At 43.3% G+C, this 27,458-nt stretch overlaps 1 protein-coding gene across 2 annotated transcripts; it reads right to left on the reverse strand.

The window, feature by feature from the left end:
• Positions 1 to 348: 348 nt before the first annotated feature.
• Positions 349 to 27,260, reverse strand: PTPN11 (protein tyrosine phosphatase non-receptor type 11). 2 transcript variants are annotated; one of them, XM_034068254.1, is made up of 16 exons: positions 27,077 to 27,260; positions 22,421 to 22,543; positions 21,185 to 21,379; positions 20,231 to 20,423; positions 18,903 to 19,019; positions 18,290 to 18,403; positions 13,659 to 13,755; positions 13,015 to 13,094; positions 12,738 to 12,896; positions 10,666 to 10,797; positions 9,636 to 9,790; positions 9,032 to 9,099; positions 8,793 to 8,944; positions 5,132 to 5,244; positions 4,817 to 4,914; positions 349 to 3,835 (listed from the first exon to the last, which is right to left on the reverse strand). In XM_034068254.1, the coding sequence occupies exons 1-15, from the start codon at positions 27,088 to 27,090 to the stop codon at positions 4,845 to 4,847; spliced, it is 1,782 nt and encodes a 593-aa protein (XP_033924145.1). In that variant the 5' UTR covers positions 27,091 to 27,260; the 3' UTR covers positions 349 to 3,835; positions 4,817 to 4,844. The 2 variants fall into 2 exon arrangements, with proteins under 2 accessions (XP_033924145.1, XP_033924144.1); XM_034068253.1 differs by having other exon boundaries at positions 4,813 to 4,914.
• Between the last annotated feature and the right edge of the window lie 198 nt (positions 27,261 to 27,458).

Here is a 27,458-nt window from a genome sequence, read left to right on the forward strand (position 1 = left end):
CACTGGCTCTCAGGAAGGACAGCTGCTCTCTCCAACAGCATCGCATCCCGCGGGGGGCTCTGCAGAACAGCACGGAAACACTCTGCTCTAGAGTGGAAGATTAGATTCAACACCATCTCCTAAGAGGGCGAGCTGGAGAACACAGTAATGACAAACCATCGTAAGAAAACCAGTTTATTTCCTTTTTAATTCTTTTCCCTTTTTTCTTTTGTAGTTCTGAAGTTTACAGATAGGCTTTTATTTCTGATAAGAGAGCTTCGCGGCAATAAAAATCACAATGCAGCTAGCAGAGCAGCTGAGCCAAGAGCCATCAATACCAGCACAGAAAACAATGGACAACCACCAATATTTCTATACAGGATCTATTATTTTAATGTCACATTTTGACAATTGCAAATGGTCTACAGAACGTACGTGGGCAAAAGGCAATAAGTGAGTCTTTTGAAACACTAGATGTATAATAAACAGCGCATTGTCAACATTTACATGATTCACATCAAATTGATGACATCCTAAATGTATTCCTTTTAAAGGATAGAAATTTTCTCAATAAAATATTACATTTCATTTAATACTCTGGTACAATACTTCATACATTGCAGGAAAAAAAAATAAATGCAAGGTCTACTCCACCTAAAAAGAGGATCCTTTTTCATTAGTCTTTAGTACTGTAATAAAACCAAAAATCACAATAATGTCATAAATAAAGAGGCTGGAAATTATTTATTAGGTTTCACTATTTGAAAGGGAGAAATTAAAAAAATTAATTTGAAATAATGAAGTTATGGGTAGGAAATCAAAACCTGACAACACATCCTAGTACCAGCTGTGATTCTGCTCTCATCCCTACAACAATAAAAGGAGACAGGTTTTATAACTTCGTTAGCTGTATCCGAGTTAATCGTGTTTCCAACACTGATCTTAAGAGGAAAAAGTAGAGTTTGGTCAGGATTAATAGGAGAACCAATCAGTCCAAACAACAGTTAGCTGAAATTAAAGTGTATGCTATAAAACATTCAGTAAATGAAGTCTGCAGCAAATTCATGCTGGCATAAATTATTGTGCCGTAGGAGTTGGGTTAAAGTTTCCCTTGTGGTATAAAGTCTCCAGCAGAACGCCTCAGAACTGCATCCCTTTTCCACTGACACAGCAAAACCTTGAAATCAATGCTTAAAAATTTATTCCCTAAAACCTCACTAGGAATACACGAAACGCACATTCACTCATCTCTGCTGAACCAAAGGCCATCGCTCGCTCCTGCCTCATCTGCATAAACCCCAACCACTGTTTAAAATCATTTACAAAAACGCTTTAAGAATCACCCCTCTCCTGCTGGTGCATGAAAGATTCCATTTTGCAAGGTCTCCCCTTTGGTATTCAGCAGGGCCCAACACACCAGTTAAGAGAGGAGAAGTTATTTACAGTCTCTCAGATTCTGTTCCCTCCTCATTGACATTCTCCCACCATATGCTCCCCAGGATTAATACACATTCCGCAGTAAGAATTCCCTGGTTCCAAGAAAAAAAAAGAAGAAAACAACAAAAATCCTACAGAGGCAGGTCCTAAAGAGCTAAAATGAGGTTTTTAGAGGCAACTTTATGTTGGCCAGATAACTGATTGCTGCTTCTACAGGTCAATCTTTTAAGACACATCACATTAACTGAGTTCATAACAGAGTTCAGATTCATTCAGGATCCTTCTCTTGTTTCTCTTGACTTTCCCCCTCACTCTTCAGTTTGGTGCACACCACCTCCAAACATGAACACCTTCCACCTTGCTGTAACATATGAAGGGCAGCATTTGTCTAACTGCACAAAGGTTTAGACAAATATGTAGTTGCTGTCAATTGCTCTATACAAATACCAACACAACTGATCCCTGTTCAGCAGGAGGATGCTGAGGGACAGAAGAGGAAGCAGGTGATGTACAACAGGCATCTCACTACCTAATGAATAGATTTCTCTCTCATCATGACTGGAAACTGTAGATCTAGCAAGGGCTCAAGTATTTATGGCTAAAGTATAAGGCTATGGCATTAAAACACATATTATGGTATGCTGGTGACAAGAGTTCCAAAGAAAACCCAAAGCCTCAAAGACAAAAAGGACAATAGGCAAAGTAACAAAATTCTGCTTAACGTTAAAGAAGCACCTTCATTCAGTTCCAAGTGTTCCAATATTTGATTTTGCAAAGCACTCTCAGGAACAGGCAATGTAATCTCCCACTTCACCTTTCACAAAGCTGCATTAATTACATTCCAGGCTTCAGCATCATTTCATTAGTAAGGCCAATCACGCAGTTCCATTGGCCCTGCACTCCTGCGCACAGCAGATGAATGCAGTGTTCACCATCTGCATCTGCTGTATGAAAATGGCAATAACAGCTTAACACCACTTAAGTGACAGAACTTCCCCAGAAACATAGGGAAAAGGTGCTGGTAAGACATCACCGGTACCTGCTCCCAGGGACCGATCCTGCTATTAATGCACACCTGTGACTGCTCACGGCTTTGAGGGGAGCTTCTGGTCCACACAATTGGACAGAGCAAACAAAGGAACCCAATTAAATGGCAGCTTAACAGCAGTTCTTGGTTCTAGAGGCTTCAGAAGAGGACTGTGCCTCACTGACAATAATCAGAAGTGGTTTCAGATGCGTGTGAGTTTTAGCTGAATAGGGACAGCAAAGTCAATGCCGCTCTGAAAGGCACTTCAGGTAGAGCAGTAGCCAACTCCTGCCTGATGGAAGGATCCAGAACAAGTCTGCTGGCCCTGCTGCCCAGGCTGCGCTTTCCAACTAGGGCAATTTCAGTGAGTCCCTTGCTTCCACACATAAATTCCAACCCCCAGCTTTAATTGAGCCATTCAAACAAGTAAGGCCTTACTAAAAACCAGAAGGCTCAAGAGCTTCCACCTCCCCAGAAGAAGGGGAAGAGGGTTACCTCACACTAAGGTAACAGCCTGCAGTGGGTTACTTGTTTCACTGTTTTAAATATGCTGTGAAGGCGTCAACATACAATACCTTAACTCTACAAGTTCAATCTCTCGCTTAACAGATGAACACAGACAAATGAACACAGTTTGTCCTCCCAAACTGCCAGGCCACAGTGTCTGTTGAGAGACACAGTCAATGTCTATTTTGGATAGAGATCATGGAAAAGAAATCTTGTTTAATGTAAAGGTTACCTTGCATTACTCAAAACCAGCCCATCCAGCCACTCAGCTAAGTCGTAATTGAAGCCATCGGTCATCACAAAAAGCACCTTCATATCAGTAACTGCTCACTCCTATGAAACTCAGTCTGAGTTTGAAATGTATCAGGACTAATTTTATCATGTAGCTGATTCTAGTCATGCTGGTGATCCACTGTTTTCAAACAATCAAGTATTGTTCCCATCAGTATTTTACATTATTGTAACGGATTTATCCATACCATTGCTCTCCCACCACCCCACCCCCCCAAAAAAAACAGTAGAGAAATCAAAATACATCCCACAACTGCTCAAATAAAGAAAAAACCCAACTAACAGCCATACAGTGAAACAAAGACACTAGTTAAAAAACAAATGGATGCCAGTCCAACAGTCTGTGGGATTCAAAACTGACTCTACAAAGTAGGTGTCTACATTGTAGAAGGATTTCCTTTTATTTGGAAAACGAGCAATTGTAAATCAGGTATTGGAGAGAAGAGAGATCAACAATCTTTAGATGGTCTGAAGTTTTGCCTACTGTTGAAGGATTAAAACCGTAAATGAAAAGGTACCAAGCCCTCAGAGTTCACTGTTCATGTGAAGCTTCTTCCGTCTCTTTCTTGACCTTTGTAAAAACCATATTCATTGCTGGGAAAGGAAGGGAGAAGAAAAACATTATTTAGGAAAAGAAACCAGCAGATATTTCTTAGTTTGACATGATACAGAAGTGCTCAAGACAGCCTTAAACTCAGCTGAAAGTCTCAAACTGTGCTTATGAAGTGTGTGATACTCTGGCAGTAGAAGATGAGGCTGTGTATAAACTTGGAGAAGGTCCCTGGACTAAATGGGTGAATCACACTCACAGTTACCACATGGAAAAGGGAAAATAGGGCTTTAAAAACACAGGGGGAAGATGATAAAAGGCTTTAGATTAGAATCTAAATGAAATTAATTACTAAAGCCACTTTAAATTTAAAGGTTGTCTTTCACTGCATTCACAGCCCATTAAGTGAAGCATCAGATAAACTTATTAGCTAATTACCTACACATAATATTCCCTTGTCTAATTGCAAGAGCCAAATGATAACAGATATGTAAAATATAGTAAGAGAATCTACAGATTTCTCTCCCAGCAAAGGGATTTCATTTTTACTAGTATGACAACAATACTAGACCAACTGGCACACACAGGCACAGCAGTAACTACTCATCACATCTTTTATGAGGCTGAGCATGAGATTAAGTGTTCTCTGGATCTCTTTAAACACACACAAATCTTTACCATCAAGCAGATCACTTTTAAAAGACATGGAAACTTCAGACTGTAGTTGCTACTCATCTTTTGCCAGTGTGCAGAACTTCAGTCTCCTGAACAATAAAGACTTCCAGCTCATTTCACTGGTGAGCCAGGACACAAGCCAAATTCCACATTGTTTTGGAAGGGTAGACATAGATGCAACTCAATTAAAATGAGCTTCTGGGATTTAAATGCCCCATTGGATTACATGCATTTTAGGAATTAGAAAGTCCTTTCTATAGTTCTAATAGTTTGGTTTTGGGTACATTTTCTCCAAACACCCCAAGCCCAGGTTGGATTCCACTCGCTCCTGAACATCCACCCATACCTGCCTTTGCATGGAAGTCTCTGTACATCTTCTCATCTGAAACTCTTCTGCTGTTGCATCAGTCCCACATTTTCATATACTCTAGCACTATCTTCTCTCATTCTGAAACAAAATAAGTATTTACAGTCCAAAGGATCTGGGGTGAGAAAACCATATTTATACTCACAATTTAATTCAGTGACAATCTGGCTCTCTCAATTTAAGAGCAAAGCACAGGGCAACTGTCTAGGGCAGATTTTGCGGTAACTCATTCACATTTGAAGTCCCAAATCATTAGTGCCTAAGTTCTGAACTGTACTAACAAGAGAAGTGAACTTACTCTGGACACGCTGGGGTTGGGGTACAGGGTAGAAGAGGGCTCTGATCCCCACTTGTCTGGTCCGATAAAGAATATTTAATGTTTGTGTATTCATGACCTTTTCTCTTACTCTTCTGTGAAGCAAAGCACAACAAAAAGCCAGGTTTTGGATTACTGATAGAAAACAGTCATGAAAGCAGTGCAGAAATTACATGTGCAACTAAACATGCATGGGTTTAGAAGAAAGGTTTGTCTACAAGGGCAAGAGCTCAGTTCTGTAGATAACATACACAAATGGGTAAGACATGAAGGCTTGATTTAGCCATTGGTTACAAGATCTGAAAAGCCTCACTTTACACTATTATGCTTTCCACCATCTCCAGCAGTTTACACCAACCCTATGAACTCGTATGAAATCTTCATCTTACTTGGCAGAAGAAACTACACTTCATTCTTTAATAGACAGTACCAGCCAGTGGGCTTCCCACTGACCTTATTTCCAGCTTGGAGATGTGTCCAAATGAGGAACAACATTGCTTGCAAGATCTCTAATAAAATAACATCTTAGCCCATTAGGTTCGATATAAAAAGAACCCAAGCTGTTATTTGTATTCTGCAGCATATGTTCCAAGCTGCAGCCAATTGCGCTGGCATGCAGCTAAAGATACTGGAGGCTCCAGCAAGCAAAGCTACATTAGGAAAGGAAGGGGATATGGCTTTTTCCTTTTCAAGATGAGCATCCATAGCACAGGCAGATATTGAAACCTGCATGGAAATTAAAACCTCACTTTAAAGTTTCACAGGGTATTGGGTTTGAGGGGTTTTCTTGTGGAGTTTGTTGGTTGGGGGAGGGTTGGTTTGGTTTTCTAAATGCTTGAACAAGTACTAAATAACTGGCCTGGATCAATCTCACAGCAGAGGTTGTCAGAGCCTCTGGGGAGTTCAGGCTGCTCAGCTTCACTAAGAATGCTCTGTGCAGCAATGTAGGCTGATGTTTTTCCAAGGCACCCTTCTGAGATTGCTCAAAACTTGCTCAACTTGTTCTGTTCTCTTGCTGAACTTCCCCCCTCGCAGGCTCCTGCTTACTCCTGACAAATCACTTCTGTACCTACTGCCAGGACAGATCAATTGCCTGGAAGGTTAATGCTGAAAAATAAGATTAAAGCAAATGGAAAGGTTCAAACTCAGCTGCATTCCAATGTTATGGTATACAAAACCCCAATATTCTGAAGTCCAAAACTAGGGCTTGATTGCCATCCACCTCACTAAACTGCTGAACAGCAATTCAAGTGACAGCTGTACTGTACAGGAAAAGCAATTAAAAGGATCTATCTGGGTCTATTACTTAAGCTGATCTAAACAGATAAAGCAAGCCAAGAAAAAGTAGATATCTGGCTTTTCTTCCTTCTAATTCCCCTGTAATGATCCTTTCTAACACAGAATCACCTCAGCGGGGTAAGAACTACTTGTTTCTGAGATGACAGAGAATACAGCGTTTCTCCAGGGGGGAAAACATCATAAATAAACCAAATTCACTTTGCTATTCTTCCCCACTTCTAAGATGACAGGCAATATTTAACACAACACCCAAGTGTGAAATCCTGATGCTCTCAGCATGGCAAAGCAGGAAGGAATGCTTGCAGAGGAGGGACATTTTTTCTCCTGAATACAAGCAAGAAGCAGGCAGATCTATGCAAACAGATGCAGCTGCTCACAAATCCACTTCCTCAGTCCAGCTGGCTGTAAATCCTGCATGACAATGGGCTAGCTAATGTGACCACCTAATTCCTTATCAGAGTTGGCTTGTGTTCATCCAGACAGAAGAGCAGACAGGAACATGACCTCATATGCTTTCCTATAAAGGTCTTAATCACTTCACCAGTTTTTATTCCTAACTTCCACAGTTTGCAACTGCAATTAAAGCAAGCATAGCAAAGAAGGTTCCAGAAGTTAAAGTTTCTCTAAACACAGCGTTTCATTCCCAAACTATCTCACTGGGATGAAATTCAAGCGTTCTACCACTCAGCCAGGGTTTTTTCTGCTCTACCAAAACATGCCTTGGAGCATCCCCAGTTCACCATGCTTTTTCAGGACATTAGCTCCTATAGTGACCACAAAGCTTTGCTTTTGTCTGAGAAGTTCTATACTGTTTTATCCCTACAGCTGCCACTAGCCCTAGCTATAGGTCAAGACCTCCTGAAGTAAAGCAATGGTCCACTTCCAGTTTCTTTTTATACCTGTGCCTTCTGAGCTGGTAATGGAATAGAGGATGAAACACAACTGAGTCTCATCACTACAGGAGAAATACAGTGCTCCACTTAATACCAAAATACTACTCAAAACCTATTACAATGATCAAGAGAGAGCTCCAGATCTACTCTGCAAATGACAGCAGCAGAAAGAGACCCTATTCAACAAGCTGAGGATACTTGCATAATTATACAGAGATGAGGCAGCTCCTTAGAGCAATATGAGACAACAAAGGCAGGAAAAAAAGTACACCTGAGGGATTACTTGTTCTTCATTTTGTGTCTAATCACCATCAGAGCACACAACAGCTGTCCTGAGGAGAGGAATACAGCCTCTATCCTCTCTGCTGAACAGAGCATCCACATCACATAGGCAAATATCAAATCAGCTCTGCCACACTCCAAAGCAGGCAGAAGCCACACAAGAGAGTGGCTTCTCTTGGAGAGTGCCAAACCTGAGCAGGCACATTCCATCCCTAAAGAGGGATTGTATCTCATATCCAACACTATACTAACCATGCAGCTCCCCACATCTGCCTCATCAGTTGTGTGTCTTTATCTCCTAAGCAGCAAGCCAGCTACAGAAGGAAAGACACTGAAATTGTGAAACAAAAGTCCCAGATGATCAGAGAATGAAAAGCAACAGCGAGCAGAATGCCAGGTTTTTATTACAGAATGAAATAACTTCTGTAAGACTGTAGGATTTGAGTGCAATGATGTACTTAAAACATGAAGAGTGACCCGCAGGTCTTGGGGCTGTCACCACATATTCCAAAGCTTTTCTCACCTTACCACACCAAATCACTCCTCTGCTTTTTGTTGGACACCACACTACTGCAAGATCACCACATTCATTTGTTAATATTTCAGTCCAATATGCTTATGCCTTCCTAAAAAACATGTACTTGAAGACTCTGAAATGGGTATTAGAGTGTCTAGCAGCTGAATTTGATTATCATACTTCAGAAATACAGGCAATATTTAAAATCTCTAAAACACAACAGAACACAAGGTTCTGTACTGAGTAACTGAGACGTATCTTTTGTTGTTCTTACATAGAAAACTAGGTAACATTAAAGGAATCTGAGAGCTGGCATGCAGGGACTGGAGGGCAGGATCCCACACATCCTGGCATTTTCATGTAAGGTCCCAATTTTCTTCCTCTGCCAGTGGTCAAACACACTGGTTTCATTTTATGGTTTTCTAATTCCACTTACTAGTTTAGGTAATTCTTAAGCATAATGAATTGAAATACAGGTTAACTTCTCTGAACAGGGTTAACAGGTTACAGACCCAGCCTTGTCACGATGCACTGGCTACCCACAGACAGCAGTCATGCCTCCAAAAGTCACAGGCAGCAAATGAGCAACTCTGCTCCCTGTTCAAATGCTAACATGTTCCTATGGAATGTTTTAGACTCAGGACAAATGTACCTGCTCCTCCTCGATTCTGCGCTGTAGCGTTTCAATGTAGTGCTGTACTGCCATGTAAATAAACCTGTACTGTGCTTCTGTCTGAACCATTCCTGACCGCTGGGATCTCACCATCTGAATGGTCTTTGGAACATCAATATCACAGTCCACACCTAGGGAAAATCATCATAAGGTTAAGAAAAGCAAGACAAACTTTGTCTTTGGAGGGGAGATTGGTCTCATCTTCCAGCAGAACATACCTTTTTCTCTGATTATGTCAATAAGAATATCAATCACAATGAACGTTCCTGTTCGCCCAATCCCAGCACTGGAAAAAGGAAGAAAAGAAGTTAACTGTTTTGCTCTTTCTGAACAGACGAAACACCTGTCCAGCTCAGAGGCTAATACTAATAGACATTACACTTCCAAATTACAGCCAGAATCAAACTAAGTGACAGAGCTAAAAGTAACTAGAGACCTAAGCAACTTGACATGGAAGAGACAGAAGACATGAGAGCACTTCTGTACCTCAGCCTTTATTAACATCCTTGAATCAGAAAAAACCTACAGGGTCAGATCTAACATTTTCTTGCCATGTAAGAAGCATCTAATTTATAAGCCAAGACTGAGGAGAAAGCACTCACAGGAGGTGGGATGGGATACTAGAATATTTCCAGTCTTGCACCCGAAACGTATGGAGCCAAGACTGGAACCACCTTCTCATACAAGATCAGAAATCCTTATTCATACAGACTTTGTGTTTTGCAAAACACAAAGCAGAAAGAAAAAGAGGGGAAAAATAAAAAGGATCCAGCTCCACAAGGTAGAGAGTAGTAGCAGGAGAGGCACAGCGCATCACCATACCTGCAGTGGACCACAACTGGTCCTGCATCAGAAATGCTCTCCTGCTTATGGTGCACCTCCTCTAGAAAGTCTAGTACACCACCAGGGTCACTCGGGACTCCATGATCAGGCCAAGTCCTGAAGTGATATTGCCAGACTGTTCTCTCTGTGTTCCCCTGGAAGGAAGATGCCAACATGTGAAAACAAAACCCCTCACATCAAAATCCACCTAAAAACATTTCTGTGGCAAAGCTGAGTCAGATCAGACAGTGGCATATCCAACCTGCTGCTCAGTATCCACAGCACCACAAACTGTCTTAAAGGAGGGAACAAACCAGAGCTCTTCCTGGCCTGATAAGTCAACCACATCATCTGCTTCCTCAGCTCCCTCTTTCTCATGCAGTTTCCAAGAACATTTCCATCTTCACCTTTAAAAGCCACAATAAAGGTCTGTCTGAGGGTGACCAACAGTGAGGGACCTTCATCTGTCATACTCCTCATTCATACCTATTGACACCAACCTTACGTGCCTCTCCACATTCAGCTCCATCCCATGGACACTTCAATCTAATATATCCTGCTAATTTTCTTCTTCTAATGCCTTGCACCCTGAACCAAACTGCTCCTTAACAAGGAAGTGCTATTTCCACACTAGTTAACTGTCTCCTTCCTCATCTTTTGTATTCCTTAAGTCTTCTTCCTACATACTGGACACACACAGAACCATTTTCTTCTAGCACAATCACCTCCATGAAAGGGAGCAAATGTTTAGCTAGACTTCAATGCAACTACTTTAAGCATCATCTCTCTCTCCAGATTTCCTCAAAGCTCTGCAGCCGTGCATCTTCTGCCAAGAAGTGCTTAGGTGTAAGAATCTTCAATTATCCCAAGGACAAAGAGATAGAACTAAACCTGGAGCTTCAAAGAAAGACAGGGGTCAATTCATTAATCTCTCAGTGCTTTTATTGATTCCAAAGAAACAGTCTGTTTCTGCAGTTTTTCTGCTGTTCTTCAACCTCAGTTCACAGGACAGAGTTACTGACATACTTACTTGCCCAACTTTAGAAAGCTTAAGTTCTCTTAGCGTGTAATCGTGCGCTGCACTCTCCTTAACATTCCTGACACGCATAACTCCGTACTCCTTTAGGGAATATTCATCAGGCCAGTACTTGACACACTTACTCTGCAAGAGTAAAGAAGGAATTGGTAAGAAGGAGGGCTGGTTCATAAACTGGACAACAAAGAACATTCCAGAAGCTTTCATTTCTGAATGCAGAGAGGACAATTCCTAGCACCAACTGGACAGCTAGCTGACAAGGTATATTTCAGGTGGGTGTTTCTCTTCCCCACAAACAAACACCAGATGATTTCTACTCAACAGGTACAGGCAATGTCCCCATTTAGAGCTTTTGTTATCATCTTAAATACCTGCTTTGCCTTGACAGTTTCAAAGCCTGGAGATTAAAACCCTGTTATTTGTTATCTCCACCCAACTACAGGTTTCAACTACTGAGTTTCCAAAGCTATGCTGTAGTTTTACTGGCCACTATATAATCCAGAGCCAACAGGCTGTGAAATAAATTCAAGTCCAAGATATAAGCCATTTTTTAAGCAGAAATGAAACTTGGGATGCTTGCTTTTCCATCACCTAGAGTAGAAAGAGCTAACATAGCTCTCTAATTCTCTTACCAATCACCAAAGCAACAAAGACTTGCTCTCTGTGGCAGGAGGCTGAAGCCTCATGTGTTTGTAGCTTCTGAAATGTGGAGCTTTTGGTGTGCTATGCCTCTCTCAAGATTATCTTTGGACAGGGATATATTCCATCCACCAGGGAATGGATTCACCTATTGCTACTTTGATTTGATTCCTGTGACAGCTGAGGAAAGACCAACTCCTGTTAGCCTGTGAATGCAATACCAGTCTACACGGGATCAAATCAGGTATTATAGTGTGTACATAGATGCAGCTTCCAGCAAATGCAGACCAAACACCAAGTACTACAGAGAAACATTTCCTATTTGCAGCTACTATTACATATTGATAACGTGGCAACAAGTTCCTTCTGCCAACACAAGACAGAGCAAGAGATGACTGAACACATGCTTTCCAGCCTACTTAGGCAACAAGATGCTCTTCTGTTACTTTTGCCCTTCTTTCCCTATCATCTCCAAAAGGGTAGAAGCTAAAAAGACGCTGATCTTGGCGTATGCCAGCATAACTTGCAGTCTCAATACAGACCTCTGAACACAAGAGCAGTTGGAGTAGCAAGTCTGAACAGCAACACACAGTGTTAAAATAAGCTTTAGCCTGATGGAGGGATGTGTGTATTATTGGCTCTATGGACTGCGTCCAGAACACCACCATTTCAATTTGTAAGTATTTGCTGCTCCTACAGTGCATTTTAAGGCATATTCAGAACTCTCTGCAGATCTGAGAGCTTTCATGGTTCCTCACTTCCTTAGGCAATGTGCTCTTGAAGTCATCTGTGATGCAGAGGTTTGTCCCCTTCATGCAGGATCTGAAAGCATCTTGGCTCAAGATAAAAAAGCCTTTGTTTTATATCGGGACTCTTATTTGCAATTCTTGAAGAAGTGAAATAAGCATCAAGAAAACAAAAAAGAGTAAGAGAAAACCAAATCAATGCACGCAGCACTGATCACATAATCAGACATCAAAATGTCTGGAGAGCCCAGACAAGTGGCTTTGCAAAACTTGGAAAGAAGCATGGAGAAGCTGCAGAGGAGCACAGGCCATCCATAGGCTATTAAATAAAACTACATAAGGTTTATTCAAGTCAACTCTTCTAAAACACGACTGTAATTTATTGCCTTTCTTCCAAGGGGCAGAGCAGCAACATGGTTTGTAAAAAACCACAGACACTTTCCTGCATGATTTTAAAATATACAAACCTTAAATTTAATCAGACAACCTTTACAAAAGGGAGGCCTGATGATCTGCTAGGAGCATACCCTCAGTTCCCACAGGCACCAATGAAAAGGATGCTCAGCACTTCCCTAGCACACCAGGTTTCAGCAATACATCAATAGAACCAGGACAGTTTAGTCCTTATTGTGTTCAAATGTCATCCCTTTTCCCAAGGCCAGTTTGAGAGTCAGTTTTTACCTTTCCTCTTTCAACTTCTTTTGTTGTCATAACAATAACTCGAGAATTCTCCTGGAACACCATCCTCCAGAAGTCGTTCACTGTATTCTGTAGGCAACCTTGAGTAGCAATGTAGCTTTTTTTTGGCTTCGAGTTGTTGCACTTGGTTTCAAACTCAGGCTAAAGGAAAAGAATCATTTAACAAATGGTTACAAATCTAATTTAGATTTAGGTGAGTATATTAAAGAGTAGACATAGGCTGTGCCAACAAGACTCCTGTAGGTAGGATTATACTTACCATAATAATATTAGCATTGATATAGTCTGAAACAGGCTCATTCGGATCACCATCATGTAGAACAACTCTGGTATGATCAACTGGAAGAACATATGTGAACGTTAAGGACTTGCACCCTACAGCTGTGAACACACAGCTATTTTTAAATATCCCACACATAGGCTATTAAGTTATCAAACTCAGTACATGACTGGCTGGAATATTCAACCTTTCCTCTTCTGACATTTCCTAATACAAGTGGCCATAACAGCTCAAAATAGGTGTACATGCCCCCTGCTAACTCACAAGTACACGGACAGTCAAGCACTAAGTCAAGGCAAATGGCCCCGTGTCTGCACCATGCAGTTTTGTACCATAAGTTAATCCTCTTAGATTTAAGCAGTCCAGTTAGCTAAGAAACTGTTTAGGGAAGTGATGCTTTTAACTGAAGATAAGAATAATATTTGGGAAATACCTATATCTATAAAGTGCAAGTGTCTGAACACGAACTGCACGAGCTGATATCGACAACATCAGAGGGGGAATTATCACTGAGGAGAAGAAAAAGCACAGTGGTGCTTAATTAACCCTCTATTTAGGAGCTAAGAAAAGAAAGCATAGAAGCAGAGGAGGCTTATACGGGAACCAAAGAAATCAATACTTACAGGGTAAAATGTTTTTGTATCTATTTTTGTTTTTGTTCTCCTGGCGCTGACCTTCTTTACGACTATAGAGAAGTTTGCATTCTTGTTGCTGCAGAGTCTAAAGGAAAACAGCACAAATAACTGGGTTTAATAACAACAGTAGGGACTGTTTCAGCATCATTACAGCAATCCTTTCACACAAAAAGGATGAGACTTATAATGCCAGAAAAAGAGGGAGAGGTACTGCATTTCAGATTTAGTACACAATTGCTTCTAATGCGTGTAAGAAACAAGGAGTGAGAGTGACAAGGAAGCTGTTTTCCATCTAATAATTACACACACCTATGAATTCAAAGCTGCTTTCAATCAAACTATAACCAGCAAGTCCTCATGATACTGTGGCCATTTTCAAGGCACTCTACATAAAACAGACAACACAAGCAGTATTTGACAGAGCAGGTCCAACATTTTTACCTCCAGGTCTTTCTCACCAAGCATAAAAGTTAGGAGCAACTGCTGCATTTCTCCTTTTTGCTGAATCAACCAGGTATGGCAGCAAAACATTTCCGCTGAACTGGCATTAGCCTTAGTAACAGTCAAGTTTAGAACCTAAAGCAGTAAAAATATGGCCAGATGCCACAGGAGTAAGGCACTTTGTGATCCAGCGCTTCTCCACCCGATCTGTGCTGGATTCCTTTAGGCCTTAGCAGCCTTCTTCATCTCCTTCAGCTACAGCAAGTCTGCAGTAACACCACTAGGAAGCCCCCAGAACAAGTCCCCCAAATTTCAAAAGCTGTGTTACATCAACACCACAAGAGCAAATCCCCAGCAGCTGCAGCCAGACACACTGCAGCCAGCCAAGAGGAGGAAGGAGCACACAGAAAACCCAAAGCACATCACCACAATGAACTGCATTTAAATACCAAGCACAGTGAAGAGTCCTTCAGCAGTTAGAAGGAGAATATTAGGAAGATGTTCTTGTTTGTTCCCCCAAAACAAAAGACCACATGGGGTGCTATAGTGTTTTGAGACAGGTAAAATGCTAACGTATAGCCCACCACCACAGCCACATACGACTTTAACTGCTCTCATTATTCTCTCCTACCAATACAAAGCCATTTCACTGAACCAGTACAGAATTCTGCAGACTTTCTCATATTATCCCACTGGGGAAAGAGGGGTAAGCATCAGGTAACTACAAACAGGGTTATCCACAAATCAGCCTAGTGCAGACATAATAAAGCCGCATGAGAATGGCTCCTGTTGGCAGAGAGCTAACTCCTCAGTGTCTGGTTCACAATCAATATGACAGGGACAACAGCAATTCCACACTTCACAGCCATGCTGCTTAGTAGCAAATCTCCCCACTTGTAATTGAAGCTGGAGGGACCAGAATCTGTGTCTTTGTTCCAAGTTTTAATCCCCAAAGCAGTACTGGCTTGACTAAAAGGAACACTCAGGCTTTGGAAGCTGCTCCTCTTGTTGTTACCATCCTTAATACTCTTAGAGAAATTGCTTTTACTTTAAAGCTTGGGCACGCCAGACATATTTGCTCACTTCTATTTCAGTCTCTGTTGTTGTTACCACCCCACTTAGTGACCTTGGACAATTAGGCTCATCCTAAAGACATGGAAACCAAAGAACAAAAGCAATATAGGAGAGTTGTGAAGCAAAGGACAGAAAACATATCCCCATAAAGCACTACTTGCTCGTACTACTGATGGCTGGAACAACACTTTGCACTAAGCTCCCCTTTTGCCCTCTGCAGGAGTCTTTTAAGTGCTATTATCACAGAGCACCCTGACCTAATATTACACTTTTGAGTCTCAGGCAAGTGAAACACCAACAGAAAGAACCAAAAGCTGAACTTTGCCTGCAGGTTGAAACATGGAAACAATGAAGTGAGTGGAAACGACAGCTTCAAACACATCATCACTTCATACAGTTAAATGTTACTGTTTTGAGCATCCCTGAGGAGAGATCCATGAGCAGCAGCAACTTCTAACAAGCCCATGAAGAGATGTACACAATGCAACAACAAATCTGAAACACAGGTCTCGATTTCACTCCACCACCCAAGTTTTAAGCTCACCAAACAGCTATTTTTCAGAAGCAAAAAGCTCACAAGGACTGTCGGCATTTCTGTCTAGTGGTTCAAGGGACAAGAGGTACTTAAGTGTGCCTGAAGACAAGCACCATCTGGACTGCCAGCTCAAACAGCACAGACAGAGATTCATAGGCAACCTGAATGTTGGATCCTGCCTCCTGCCACCAAGGCTGACAGCTATCACCTACCTGAAGGAAAGCATGACACAAACTGCCAGAGATTGCTTCATCCCCAGAAACACAGTGGGAAAGAACAAGGTTTAGGGCTGCCCTCAGCAACAGCAGCGAAAGGAAAGTAGAATGTTTCGTGGATAAATCCTTTCATTCCTTACATTACTTTCCCTGTAAGGCTTCTGGCTTGCTGGCAAATACTGTTCTTCAGGAAAGTCACAAGGCAGGAGAACACCTTCTAAGGACCAACCAATAAATCCATTACAAGACAAATTCATTCAACAAAGAGCAGAGGTCAGGAAAGAAGCTGTAAATGTCAAGTAATAGTCCTGTCACCCTGTGACAAATCAACAATCCATTCCTAAGCACACCACACCAGACTGCTTCCCTCAAGGAAAAACAGAAACCAAACCAACCACGAACGTGAATTCACTCAGGCAGCACCAACGACAAGAAGGGCAAGCCAACAGGGCACCCCTTCCTTTGTGTGCTCTCTGAGTAAGAGTAAGGTGCACTTACAGACTCCAGGGAAGACAACAGAGACCCTCTGCTTGGCTAACTTGTATATTCAGTTTAAACCACATAGGTTTATGGTTCATGCATTGAACTTGGCAAGAGAAGCAATTCAAAGGCTGAGGGCAGTTTACCTCCAGGGGTTATTCACAAGCCATAGGTGAGAACTGCTTCCAAAGGGATCCACCACTCTGCTGCTGGGTAAAACAGAGCCCTAAGTCCTCACCAGTGCCCTGAGCAGCCTCTGCTGGGTTGCTTCCCCCTCCAAGGTGGGACTCTGACCATGGCACAGTCCTGGCTCAAGGACTGTCCCCCACACACACACTGAGTACAGGGAAGAGAGAGGAGAAAGCTCAATCCTCAATCAATTCTATCATCTTCCCACTGCCACGACCCTACCTTCTTATATTCCATCCACACTCCTAATGAAATGTGCTACCTCCTTGGTAATCTTTTGCTTTTTCTGGGTTTCTGTTTCTCCTCCTGACAATCTCAGATCAGACTGAACAGCGCATTCAGCTAATGAATATGTCTGATCATAAACAGAGTGTCTTCAGTAATGGTTGCTTTGAAAATCTGTCATTATTCAAGAAGTTTCTCAAAATAGCATTCCCCAGGCAGAGCCAGCCTCTCTGACAAAGACCAGGACTTGCCAGTTTCCTGTTGCCATCTGCTGGTGGAGCTCCAGACTCCACGGTGCTGTTCTCATGTATATGTGTTATAAACCAGCACATTATATTTAAGACAATTCTAAGGTTTTGGCTATGACCATCACATGAAAGCAGCTGTAAAGGGACTCCAGTTGTCAGAGGAGGGTTGGGACCCAGGCTAGACTCAAGTAGTTTGGAATATGACAGCTGATGCTCTTAACTTCCGTCTACTTAAGAAACCAACGATTTCAGCTGTATTTTCTTTCAAACATAAGTAGCTCCCTGATATCATTAGGGCTTCAAACGGGAGACCTGGCCAGCACAGCTGTGTTAGACACAAGAGGTGCATGGATAAGACAGAGGGAAAGGCAATGAGACCTTCTGGGGGGGAAATGGAATTTTGGCTGCAGGCAGAAATGAAGCACCAGAACAGAAACACAAATTAACCTCCAGCAGTCCAAGGAATACATACAATCAATGTGGCTTCATCTCAGAGCTTGCTACCACTTCACAAGAGTTTTAAGATCCCCCAAGATGGCTATGCAAAAGCCACAAACTCAAGGGCAAGAGCATATACTGACTGCGAAATCACAGTGAAGTTTCCTGAAAGCAGGTACCCAACCTCCTGAACAGAGTGCAAACAGAAACATCCTCTGCACCAGGACATGCAACAGAAACCACAGTGCAATTCCCTTCATAGGCACCCAGCATAATACACCCAACGTATTCCAACTGCATACACACTGCTACCGTACTGGTACCTGGGTCACTAAGAGTAAAGTAGGCTCAGAATTACCCCGTTGCCTCCAGAAACATTAATCCAGCCTACAGACTTCCTCCTGTCCACATGAAGAACAGGAACATGGGAACAGACCTGTGGTCAGGACTAATTGTCCTGGTGGGCCAGATATAGTCGTACATAAGGCTCCCGCATGATGAGGGAGATATTCAGGAGGGATTGTGCAAGGTACAGAACAAAGAGCATTGAAGAACACAATTAGCTCTCAGAATCAGGAAAAAAGGCAAATATTTAATCCACAAAAGTGGAACTGGTAAAATTTTAACACACACTATACCTGACACAGGAAAGGAGCAAGAACAGGGATCTGAAAGGATAGGGGGAGATGAGGAAGTGCCAGGAAGACAGTAACAAACACAACTTTTATTAGCATAAAGATTTCATATCATAAGACTTGGAATATGGTACAGTACCTCAAATTCTTCCCAGAAGCCCTGCTTGACTTTATCTGTAGTCTCTGCCAGCTTGCTTAGCTCTCGCACTCTGCTCTCGATCTCTGCAGCGTTAATACGGGTGGTATTCAGTGGCTGAGAGGGATACAAACAGGTGTGACAAATGGCAACTGGGAGAAGACAGTTAAAAGACAAATCCCCTACACCAAGTGTATCTTGTGTAGGCAATTGTGGGATGCAGGCGTCTATTTGGACTTCAGAACATCATAGTTCAATGAAGGGCAGTTGAGGGTAGAGAGGAAGGGAGCAGTGAACAACTGCTTTTAGATAGTCTCATGGTTGCTCTTCAATCCATTAAGTCGTCTCATTTCTGAACTCACCCTGCAGTCCCTGTGGACCCCAATGAAACCAAGACACGTTCTGCATACATCAGACACACAAGACTATCCCTTCACAGGAAGGTAAGAAATTATTCCCATTTGAAATGTTTGACTTTGTCACCCGGTTTCATGAAGTTCTTCATTTTTGCATTAGGAAAGAAACAAAACGATGTCCCACAGAACAGAGGGAAACCTCTGCACTTCAGTACATTATGAAGGTAACAAGTTTAGTGGCATCTTCTCAGTTCACTCACCTGCTTGAGTTGCAACACCGTGCCCAAAGTTTCTACCATAGGGTTCTTCTTGTAATGCTCCACCAGATCTGTCAGAGAGTCAAACTTCTCCCCTCCACCAACGTCGTATTTTAGATCCTTGAGAAAGAGATGCTCATCAAAATAAACATACTTCCCTCAGTGACATCTACACTAACATCACCTTTAGGCTATGCAATGTATGAGAAATTATCTTTGAAGAACCTAGTCAAATCCTTCTGCTGAGGGATGGTAGAACCTTACTAAAAAGAAACCCAGTTGCACCAGGGGGGACATTACCCTTTTTGTCATCTAACTCATAATCATTTCATCTGCCTTTCCAGGAGACATGATTCCTTCTGACCTGAGCTTCATACAGCTCCACCAGGCTTCCCGAGCTACATGATTAGAAACCAGGAGACAGCCTTGGAAATCAGTCCAAATTCCTATCACTGGATCCTGAAAGGCTGCTATTGATTGGCACCATCCCCATTTCAAGGAAGCAATGCTCAGTTATTTTCCTCATTGTCATAAATGCTACTTGTAGTTAACTGCAAATCAAAGTGGTTTCCTTGGGAAATAAGATATTCTAGCAAATGAGCTTTTATAGTGTTGGGAGACCATTTCTACCTCCAAACTATTTCTGCTACTGCATTTTAGCTGTTTCTAATCAATGAAGTAGTTGCAGTCTTTTATGATAACGGAAGAGAAATAAAATGACAAAATCTGTGATTCATTATTCTTTTAAAACCATGAGCATGTATGAAAATATCAAAATACTATAATTTAATAATACTTCAGCAAAGAGCTACCCTCCATTAAACTGAAGATTTACAGATTGGAAAGCATTCCTTGGATTCAATATTCACAATGTGTTGGTCATCATCAGGTGCAACTATAAAAGCCGACAGGAAGAAGATGTATATTTGGATGGCTCTCTATTTGTACAATTACTTCTATTTTCCTATAATTCATCCAGTAGACTTTAATTTGTTTAGGACCCACAAACATGCAAGGCTCCATCAGCAGAGGATTTTAGACAGACTACGGATGCAATCAAAACCAAATCTATTAGAAGGTACTTGACAGCAGAGTATATCATGACATGATCCAGCCAGACAAGCAGTCAAAAGAAATAAAACACTAATATAATTCTGACGCTATCAAATGAGTCAATTTGATCACACAGATGATACAGAACACACACGGTACCACGGGGAACGGGGGATGTACTCAGCTCTCTGTGGCGAAGTGCAACACAGCCCTCCTGTTAGAATAAACCCACTGCCCATGGAAGCAGCCCTGTTCAAGAAGCTCGTGCTTCATCATACCTGGCAGTGAATCATGACATGTGTCACTTTAGATTTCCCATCATTACTCTCTCCTTTATCATCTCCTGTCCGGACAGAAAGAACAAAGTCCCCAGGGTGGCTTTGACTCTCACGCACAAGAAAGCTTCCATGTTTTCCTTTTTCTGTTAATAGTTTTTCAGCTTCTCTTCCAGAGAGATGCCCATGAAACCACCTTTAAATAAAGATATAGACAGGTACCCTACTTGTCATTCCAGCCATTGCTGAATCAGCTTGTTCTACATATTTAAAGTAAATGCTTATGTACACTGAACAACAGTGGCCAGGTCTGCAGAAAGCCTCAGTTTCTAAAAATAAGAAGTAAAATAAGCCTCAGAAATGTACATACACACCAGTGATTACAGAAGCACTTCAAAGCAAACATTTCCATAGGCACTGAAATTTGCATTTCATGCAAGCTTCAAATGAAGCTTTGATTTGGATCCTTTACAACAATCCAAATGATCCCCTGGTGTCCAATAAGCACGAGCTTACTTTGCAACCTTTTCCTCAGTCAAAGCATTAATTCCTCTAACTTCCCTCATGAAGACAAACTTTCCTGATAAACCTGTGGGAGTTTAGCATCTTCGAGACCTTACCATTCCATCCCATCAGGAAGTGGACAGGATAATCACATCAGTCCCACAATAAAACATTCTCCCATTAAGAATGAAGGGAATTCTGCCCTCTTTTTTAGTAACACACCAGGAAGAATGCTGGAGAAAACAGGTTCTGAGGCTGATTGCTTTACCTTTCGTCATGTTTATTAGGCTACTTTGCAAGTAACCTCAGTAAAATCAGTGGGACCACTTTTAGTACAGGACAGCAGAGAGAAGCCACCCTTTCATCAAATGAAGCTGACTGTAGCATTAACAGGGATAAACATGCATTTATTAAGTAAATGGGCACTGAGGTTTTCACCAGCATTTCTCTGACCTTTCAGATGTAGGATCAGCACAGTTCAGTGGGTATTTCAACTCTATCACGTCTCCATTCTTTTCCTTGAGCTGTCCATGATGTTCCATGTAATACTGGACTAACTCAGCCAATGTAGCAAACTTCTCTCCTCCATAGAGGTCATAGTAGTCTCCCGTATTCTGGATCTTGATGTGGGTGACAGCTCCAGTTCGTCTAATATTTGGAACAAAGGAAAACACCCCCACAAGTCAGCTGATTTCCAATCAATCACTCTGCATTTAGTGTTCTGTTGTTCCAGAAATCCATACTTATATTTGCATCACTTCCCAATTGAAACGTTGCAGAAAAGCTAAGCTAGTGCATTTCTGAAGGGTGCTTCAGCCACGTTCCAGTGGCTTGCAAGAAGGGGAAGCATCTGTACAACAGTCAGGAAAAACAGGGAAAACACTCTATAACAAAGGGCACCTCAAAGCCAGGGTAAGCTCTGCAGCTTCACCATCTCCAATAGAAATCCCTCAGCTCCCAGGAGCTGCACACACAAGCACATGGGGTGGAGGGGGGAGGAGAATTCAGCATCCTCAGACACCCATCACAGCTTGTTTGCTCCTTTCCCTAGAACTCCACACTAGGATCTCTCCTTCAGTAAGTACTTGCCTTTGCCTGATGCAAGTCATTTGCTCCCAGTCTAATATTAATGAAGAATAGCCCCCTCTGTTCAACAGGTCCATTATCTCAGAGGTATCCAAGCAGCACCATTCTTATCACCAATCCCACTTTTCCCTTGTGCTTTATCTACTTCCTCTTGCCATCCCCATCACTGTACACACAGCCTCAGGGGAGAAGAGTTCCAAGAGGCCTATTTTGGAAGCTGAAATAGCACCGCAGTTGTCCTTAAAACCTTGCTGACTTTATGAAGAGAGCCTTGGACAGCATTTCCTTGATTGTGCTACTTTCAGATATCAAATAGATTTTTAAAGGGCTAAAAGCAATGCTATTATGAATGTTACTATGAATCCTCCTAGCGTTTCTGCTTGCCTAGAGACTCAGAATTGACTACCGAAGTTGGGTAAAAGTATCTGAGCACCTCTTCAGGGAAAACAGGAGAAAAAGAGGAGAAAAGGGAACAATGGATTAACAAGTGATCCATGCATTCCTTCACCTCTTACAAGGAGTTCCCTTACAACTCTTTCCCAAAGAACAGCATTAAAGACCCTTCCCCATGTGGGGAGAAAGACAAAACCCATTTAAACTTACCTAACAGAAAGTGTGAAGTCTCCTGGGTTACTTTTGCTGGGCCGTGCCAAAAAGCTGCCATCCACTCCTCTTGTTAACAGCAGGTTTTCTGCCTCCACCCCAGTAATGTTTGGATGAAACCATCTATTAGAGGTTAAAAATAAGGAGTGTTAATGAACAGGAGATCTTCTGGTCCTCAGAGTTCAACTTCCATGACAAGACTCAACAGAACAATCCAACGGCTTCAAAACCAGGAAGCACTGAATTTTGTTCCTAAATTAATAAGAAAGTATATATTCATTTCATATTGCACTGCTTGATGCATTGGTAAGAGAGGCTTTGTAAGAGCTATACCTAGACATACTCAGATTGCTTGGATTAAAATGGTATCAGAGATATACAGTGTAGAGACCACAATCCTACATTTTCCTTACTCCAGGAAGACAAGACAGACAAAGAAAGTGGAAGACAACCAGGCAAAACACTTAAAATTAAGACAAGAAATCCAAAGTGACACTTGACAGCATTTTAAAGGTTAAAAATGTAACAAAACCTCATGTTTTAGGGCACAGGGTGACCACCAGCTGATAGTACTCAGGAAGGAACTTCACTTGGGGACAAGCTGCTCAGCTCTGCCCAGTCTTCTCCCACCTTCGTCAGCAGAACGTGGTGCTGGCGGCTGCCAGACTTTGCCTCCCAAGTACCATGGCAATTTCTGTGGTCTGAATATATCCCACTTAAATACAAGCACCCAGGAATCTCATATTGATATTCACCACCCACAAAGAGCCTTCGGAATGACTAATATAGTGTCCTGCCAAGGGAGAACTCTATATGGGCTATAGCCAAGAAGCTCCATGTCCCCACCTATGGCATTAACTTTTGAGACTTATTCTTAGCCATTCAGTTGACACATCTGCTTTTCCTCTTCTCTGTGACCAAGGATTTTTACTGCAGTCTTGCAGTGCTAAACTACATCTGAGTGTTCTGGGTGAAAGGAGCTTTTAATAAAGCATGATATTAAGAGACAAGCCAACAAAACCCAAACCACCAGCCAGGGACAGATATGTGAACACAGCAACTAAACACTGCTTTAGTGGCTTTGTCAGACCTGTATCTGGCAAGTAAAGGATCATCTTTGTTCTTCCAAGCTGCCATAAATCAGACACTGTGCAGGATGCAAGTGTATCTGCAGCAAGAACAGAGGCTGCTCCTCTTTGTACGGGAAGTTCTTAGTTTCTCTGAAGCAAAGCAAAACATTATGGCAGAAGACTCCACAACTCATCCTGGATACAGGATAGCTGAAAAAAGGAAAATCATTCCTGGTCATTCCCAACACTTCAGCACTTCATGCTAAACTGCTAAATCAGCAAAATATGCAAGTGCATGTCTAAATTTAGGGTCATTACTTCGATTGTTTCAGCAATTCCTTCTGTACTGAGGAGCTGACAATCCTCCCAGCAAGACTTTACCCAACCTGTTCTCTTCAGACACAGATGCTCAAGGAAACATTCTGGAGAGCTTGAGAGACTCTGGAATAGCCAAACCTCCAGGAAGTCATTCAAATGGGCATTAGGATTACTTCTGTAGCAATTCCATTCTAGAAGTCAGTAATTCTTCTGGTTAATCTTGCCTTTTTCCTAGCCAAGGATATTTTGTTTACACCAAGAAAGTCCAGTGGGTGCGACCATACCTTTAGCTGCAGAACAACAAACACCAATCAAACCTGGGCAGCATGGCTCATGGAAAAAACTAGTAAAATATCCTTCCAAGTTATTAGAGCAAATGGGAAATGGATTAGTAAAAGATGCTACATTTATTTAATGACTACTCAAAGGTCAAGAGAAGTTCTGTTTTGATGCAGTCTCACAAGAGACACGGCACAAGCATCAGTACCTAGGATGAACTGAACATGAAATAATGCATTTCAGAAGAACACAGCAGGTTGGTCTGCAGAAGCTGGTACTACACTCACCAGGCTTCCACCTCTAAAATTGCACTTCCATCGGGAGAAAACAGATCCCAACGAAATATAAAGCGCAGCAGCATTTGGAGCCATTTATAAGCTTTTTAAATATACACAGGATGCAAGAGACACCTTTACATGGTTTTTTGAATCAGCTCTGCAGATTTATTACATGGAGACATTCCAGAAGCTTTAATGAATAGAATATCTTCTGTACCTTACCCTAAACCTTCATGCATCTGGATGTTACCGTACATGAATTGTAAATTGTAAAAATACCAATTTCATGAACAGAAGGGTCCAGAAATAACTTGTGCTTAAAGGAGAGATTAAAAAGGTGAGAAGTTGTTTAAAATCATTCCTTCTGAAGGTGGCAAAAAGCAAGCGCAGCAAAAGCAAAGCTACACCTGGGAGATGGATGGAGTTCACTGCGCTTTATGTAACTTCTGTTCTGGTGGTAACTTGCACTCCTGCTCTCTCATCTCTGTATTTTTGGCTTTGAGTAGGAAGATGCATTTGTCAGGCACCCCAAATAGAAAAATGGGGGTGTCGGTGATCTCTGTGAAATGGTTCCGGCCCGGTGATGAAGATCCCTCCATTTGAAGTGCTGCCACCACATGTGTTCGTTTGAACCTCGGGGCCTCCATCTCTTCCAAAACCGGAGCACAGAGCACAGGGACTGCGGGCACAGGCACACGTAACATAACCCCAGGGAGGACTTTTGCTTCTGCTTCCTTTTATAGGGATGGAATGCATTTTAGGCTTCTTTTTCCTCCTTTCCTTCTGCCCTCTCTGTTGTGAGCAGGTGCAGAGGCTGTTCCAAGCAAAGGGCATTGCAGCCAATAAATATAATGAAGAAAGTAACACAAGGCAGACGCAAGCCCACGCTCTGATTAAACTGACTCTCCTCACTATGTGAGGAATATTCTGGTTTTGGGGGGTCAGCAGCTTACTGTAAACTAATCAGGGTAAGATGAAAAGGCTGGCAGAAAAGCAATCAGTGACATAGCAGGGCTCTCATTTACAAAACGCAAGGGATATCAGCTAAGCAAGAAACCTTTGGATGAAAATTAATACCTGATAGGAAATAGAGGTGTGCTACAATGACCTCTGTTTGGGTAGCACAGCCCAGGAAAGATGAGGATCGGTGTTTATAAGTCACACATTGCCAGCATATTTCTCTCTTCCCAAACCAAAGAGAGAAAAGCCAAAATCAATACATTTTTCCATGCTGCGCTTGGGCTTTCCTAATCACCTTTCAAGAGCAAGAGACATTAAATCAGTTCTGAGTCTCAGATTAAACCAGTTTTGAGTCTCAGCTGTCACAACCATAGCATAAAGGGAGGCGGTGACTGGTAGTTTAATTATGCCTATTTATGGGCTCATCAATTTCTATTTCTCATCTTCTGCAGCCTCCCTCACAAGATACAATCTAAAGCTTGGAGCAGAACATGAGAATCACTCCCAATAACGAGGATATCATGACTGTTTCCAAAAGGTAATGTCCATCTTGCTCCCATATGTGAAGACCCAACACACCCTCCACACGCTTCAGGTCCCAAATCCAACTCAACTATAAATGGCCACAGACTAAAAGCCAACCCAGACAGCTTGACCGTTATAAGCAGAACAAGAATAAGGACAACCCAATGTCAAAGAAGTTCTGCTTGAATATGTATGAAAGAGACACATCAAATATGGGTGCTGAGGCGCTGGCACAGGGTGCCCAGAGAAGCTGTGGCTGCTCCATCCCTGGCAGTGCTCAAGGCCAGGTTGGACACAGGGGCTTGGAACAAGCTGCTCCAGTGGCAGGGGTCCCTGCCCGTGGCAGGGGTCGGGGCTGGAGGAGCTCTAAGGTCCCTTCAACACAAACCATGCTGTGGTTCTATGAAATTTCTGAATAGGCATGCTAAATAAGAACAGAAACATCTTCTTCCTATGACATTATTTCCTCTTAAGCCTAACATTTACCTTAATCTTTCATCCCAAAAAGGACTGCTAGTACTACACAAACAATCAGAACGTGTTAAGGACAATGAGAACCCACAACAAAGAAACAGATTCAACTGTTTATCACCCAGACTTTGCAGCACAAGGTTCTGAAGCGGGACCAAAGGCTGCTGCTGAATCAAGCACCTGGCTCACAAACACCCACTGTAAAGCTGGCTCCCGGTTTAGCTTCGTAACGAAACCCGGGCTGGGCTGAGCACAGCGCCTCGGCCCGGGTCCGGGGGTGGGCTGCCGGTGGACAGACCTCACCTCCGGTTTCAAGCGCACACGCGGGCGCTGGGAGCTCGGCCTGAACCCCGCCAGGAGCCAACGGTATCGCGGCAGCTCCGGCCTCCGCGTGGGGGTCGGCGGAGCCCGAAGACATCCGGTCTCCCTACCCGCCAGGCCCGCAACCACCCCGGGGAGGCAGCCTCCATCGCACCGCGCTGGCAGGAACGGAGCGAGCCAGGCCCCGGGCTGAGCCGCTCCGAGGCAGCGGGTGCAGCTCGGGAGGAGCGCGGACACCGGTTACGGGGAGCCCCGCAGCACAGCCCCAGGGCGCGGGAGGCCCTGCCTGGCCCAGCGGGGTAAAGGCCCGGCCCAGCGGCCCCCGGGAGGGGAGCGCGGAGGGTCCCGGTCCCCGCGCACCCCGGGTGCAGTCGGTCCTTGCCCACCCCCCCCACAGCCCCGGCGGGGCCCGGCGCCGCTCGCTGCCGCCTCACCTCCTCGATGTCATTGTCTCCGGTGGCAGCGGCGGCTCGACCGGCCGCCCCCCCCGCACCGGCCGCCTCTCACATGGGGGTTCCGCTCCCCGGCGCGGGCCGCGGCCTACGGGCGCCCTGCAGGGAGCGTGAACAACGGCCGCCTCAGGCCCCGGAGGCGCGCGGCGCGGCCCGCCCTGCGTCACCCGCCAGAGACGTCATCGGTCTGCGACCACGCTCCTCCCCTCGCGTTAAACGGGCGGGGCAGGAGCTGCCGGGCCCCTCCCTCGGTCCGGTCCGGTCCGGTCCGGTGCGCTGGAACCGCCCCGGCGGTACCGGCCACGGGAGTAGCGTAGCCCGTGTAACCGGGCAGGGCGGGGGTTGGCGCGGAGCTTTATCTCGG

The sequence above is a fragment of the Melopsittacus undulatus genome, chromosome 12, assembly GCF_012275295.1.
Source record: "Melopsittacus undulatus isolate bMelUnd1 chromosome 12, bMelUnd1.mat.Z, whole genome shotgun sequence".
Classification (NCBI taxonomy): Eukaryota; Metazoa; Chordata; class Aves; order Psittaciformes; family Psittaculidae; genus Melopsittacus; species Melopsittacus undulatus.

Coding starts and splice junctions, on each gene's coding strand:
- PTPN11 (XM_034068254.1), bottom strand. Junction 9,791..10,665: donor AGCTTTCTAAAGTTGGGCAA/GTAAGTATGTCA, acceptor TCTTCCTTCCAG/GGGAACACAGAGAGAACAGT. Junction 8,945..9,031: donor TGACATAATCAGAGAAAAAG/GTATGTTCTGCT, acceptor GATTTTCCCTAG/GTGTGGACTGTGATATTGAT.